The 2,024-nt window shown below is 39.9% G+C and overlaps 1 protein-coding gene across 1 annotated transcript; it reads left to right on the top strand.

Annotated features, from left to right (window-relative positions):
* Nucleotides 1-456: 456 nt before the first annotated feature.
* SARC_14917 (hypothetical protein) lies at nucleotides 457-1,638 on the top strand (the record flags this gene model as incomplete). Its single annotated transcript, XM_014290951.1, has 2 exons — nucleotides 457-591; nucleotides 1,425-1,638. Coding segments are annotated over 2 exons (349 nt in total), but the record flags the coding sequence as incomplete, so codon positions are not given.
* Between the last annotated feature and the right edge of the window lie 386 nt (nucleotides 1,639-2,024).

The following is a 2,024-nucleotide window of genomic DNA, read 5'->3' as shown; positions in this document are numbered from 1 at the left end:
TAGATATATTTGTATTTATATTTATATTTATATATATATACACACATATATATATATGTACGTAAATACCATAATCAATAGAGATCCATAGATAGGGATGTAATTTGTAATTACGATTGTGTGTTGTTGCCATTTCTCTTGTGAATATATTGATATTGAATTTCATACATACTTGTGATTCATATCTTTGCTTATCTATCACCAATCAGCATTAATATAAAGTAATATGTACTGTTAAGATCAGATGCAGGATGTGTTGTTGTCGAAACTATTTGCGTCCAGAATTTTATATCACATATGCATACACGCACTCGACTGCAAGAACAATGATGTTTGGCACCTCGACGTTGCTGATGTCTTTAAAAAAGTCATGTATAGCCACTTTCCGATTTATGGGGCGATCCATAACGCCTGCGGTATTTGAACTTTATATCACTCGAATTGTATCATCAACAGCATGTGGTAGTCTGGTTCCGACGAGATCTGCGTATTCGCGACAACCCCTCGCTTGTGCGCGCCGCTGATATAGTGAAGAAGAATAAGGGGTGCACAGTCTCTTGTGCAGTATGCTTAGACCCGCGGGAAGTCACGGTACGTGAGCAGCTGTATGTAGAAGTGTTTATGCTGCCGGTTGCACGTATATCGATAATGCGAAGTAGAATACAATGTATCAGATCTTTTTTACGGTGTACTTAACCCCTCGAGGGGTTAAGGTATGTGAGCAGTTGTATGTAGAAGTGTTAATGCTGTTGTATTCGTGTTATAAATGTTGTGTGGAAGAACAAGAGGTAGACCTTTATCTGTGCTGCGTTCTTATTTTCCGGGAGGTTTAGGTGTCGGAGCGAGTGTTTGTGTGTGGAAGTGACAGTGTTGTAGTGTACCTATATAGTGAATAAGTGCATAGGATACAGTCTTCTCTACAGTTTGTATAGACACCCGGAAATCAATATATGCTTGAATTCGTTTGGATCGTACGTGTATAATATCGTGTCTATGCGTGCGGAAATACTGAGGAAGAATAGAGGGTGCACAATATCTTTCGAAGATCCGGATACTAGGTGTCTTGTCCGATAGAACAAATGGGGATACATTTTCAGAAGTTCACTGCTATAAATTTAATTGAGACTGTGCTTAAGCGCTAGGTAGTTTTAATGTCAGTCTGTGCGAGCGTTCTCAATAAAGCGGATTAGTGGCCGACGTATACATCAGAGTTCACACAATGACTTTATTTCTTGTTGTTGTAGGCTTTGATACGAGATGTGTATCTTCTGTGGCAATGTATACCTATGTAGTAGGTTAGGCACCGTACCGTCAGCCAACGCATGCGTAGATATTCATCCTATCCTTATGCGTAGACTCACACACTCACAGAGAGAAAGCAATCAACTTCTATTCAAGTATCGCATCTTGTCATCACATCACAGGCTATCACACCACACGGCAATCCTAAGACGGGTGTGCACAGGCTAAGATTCATGCTGGAGAGCATCAGTGATCTAAGGAATAATCTCAGAGGCCTTGGCAGTGATTTGCATGTGAGTGCGGGCAACCCTGAAGATGTTATTCCCTCTCTCATCGCGAAGGCCGGTGTCGCATCAGGAGCATGCGAGGTTATATACCAGTCGGAGATCACATCAGGTATGTATCATGTCCTTACACATAAGTGTACTGTAGTGTGCAAGGATATGTGTACAATGGGTGTTAAACGAGGCTGTGTTTGTACTCATTGTTGGCTAGTGAGTATGGGTATAAACAAGAGTACTATTCTCTTGAGTATTGTTGTTTGTTCTTATCGTTGATATTGCAATCAGGATCACATAGGATACAGTAAACGTTCCACACATGAGTATTGGTGCTTTAGTATGAAACTAAGTACCTACATTGTATATTTTGTGAGGCTGTTTTAGTGAGTATTCTTTCAGGAGTCAGCTCATCCCACTCGCCAGCAGTTACGAGAGTACACGAATACAAATAAACTTTTCTCTGTATATATATATATATATATCTATATCTATATCTATATT

The sequence above is a fragment of the Sphaeroforma arctica genome (genome assembly GCF_001186125.1).
Source record: "Sphaeroforma arctica JP610 unplaced genomic scaffold supercont1.5301, whole genome shotgun sequence".
NCBI classification, from domain to species: Eukaryota; class Ichthyosporea; order Ichthyophonida; genus Sphaeroforma; species Sphaeroforma arctica.
This window is presented reverse-complemented; position numbering and strand designations above follow the sequence as displayed.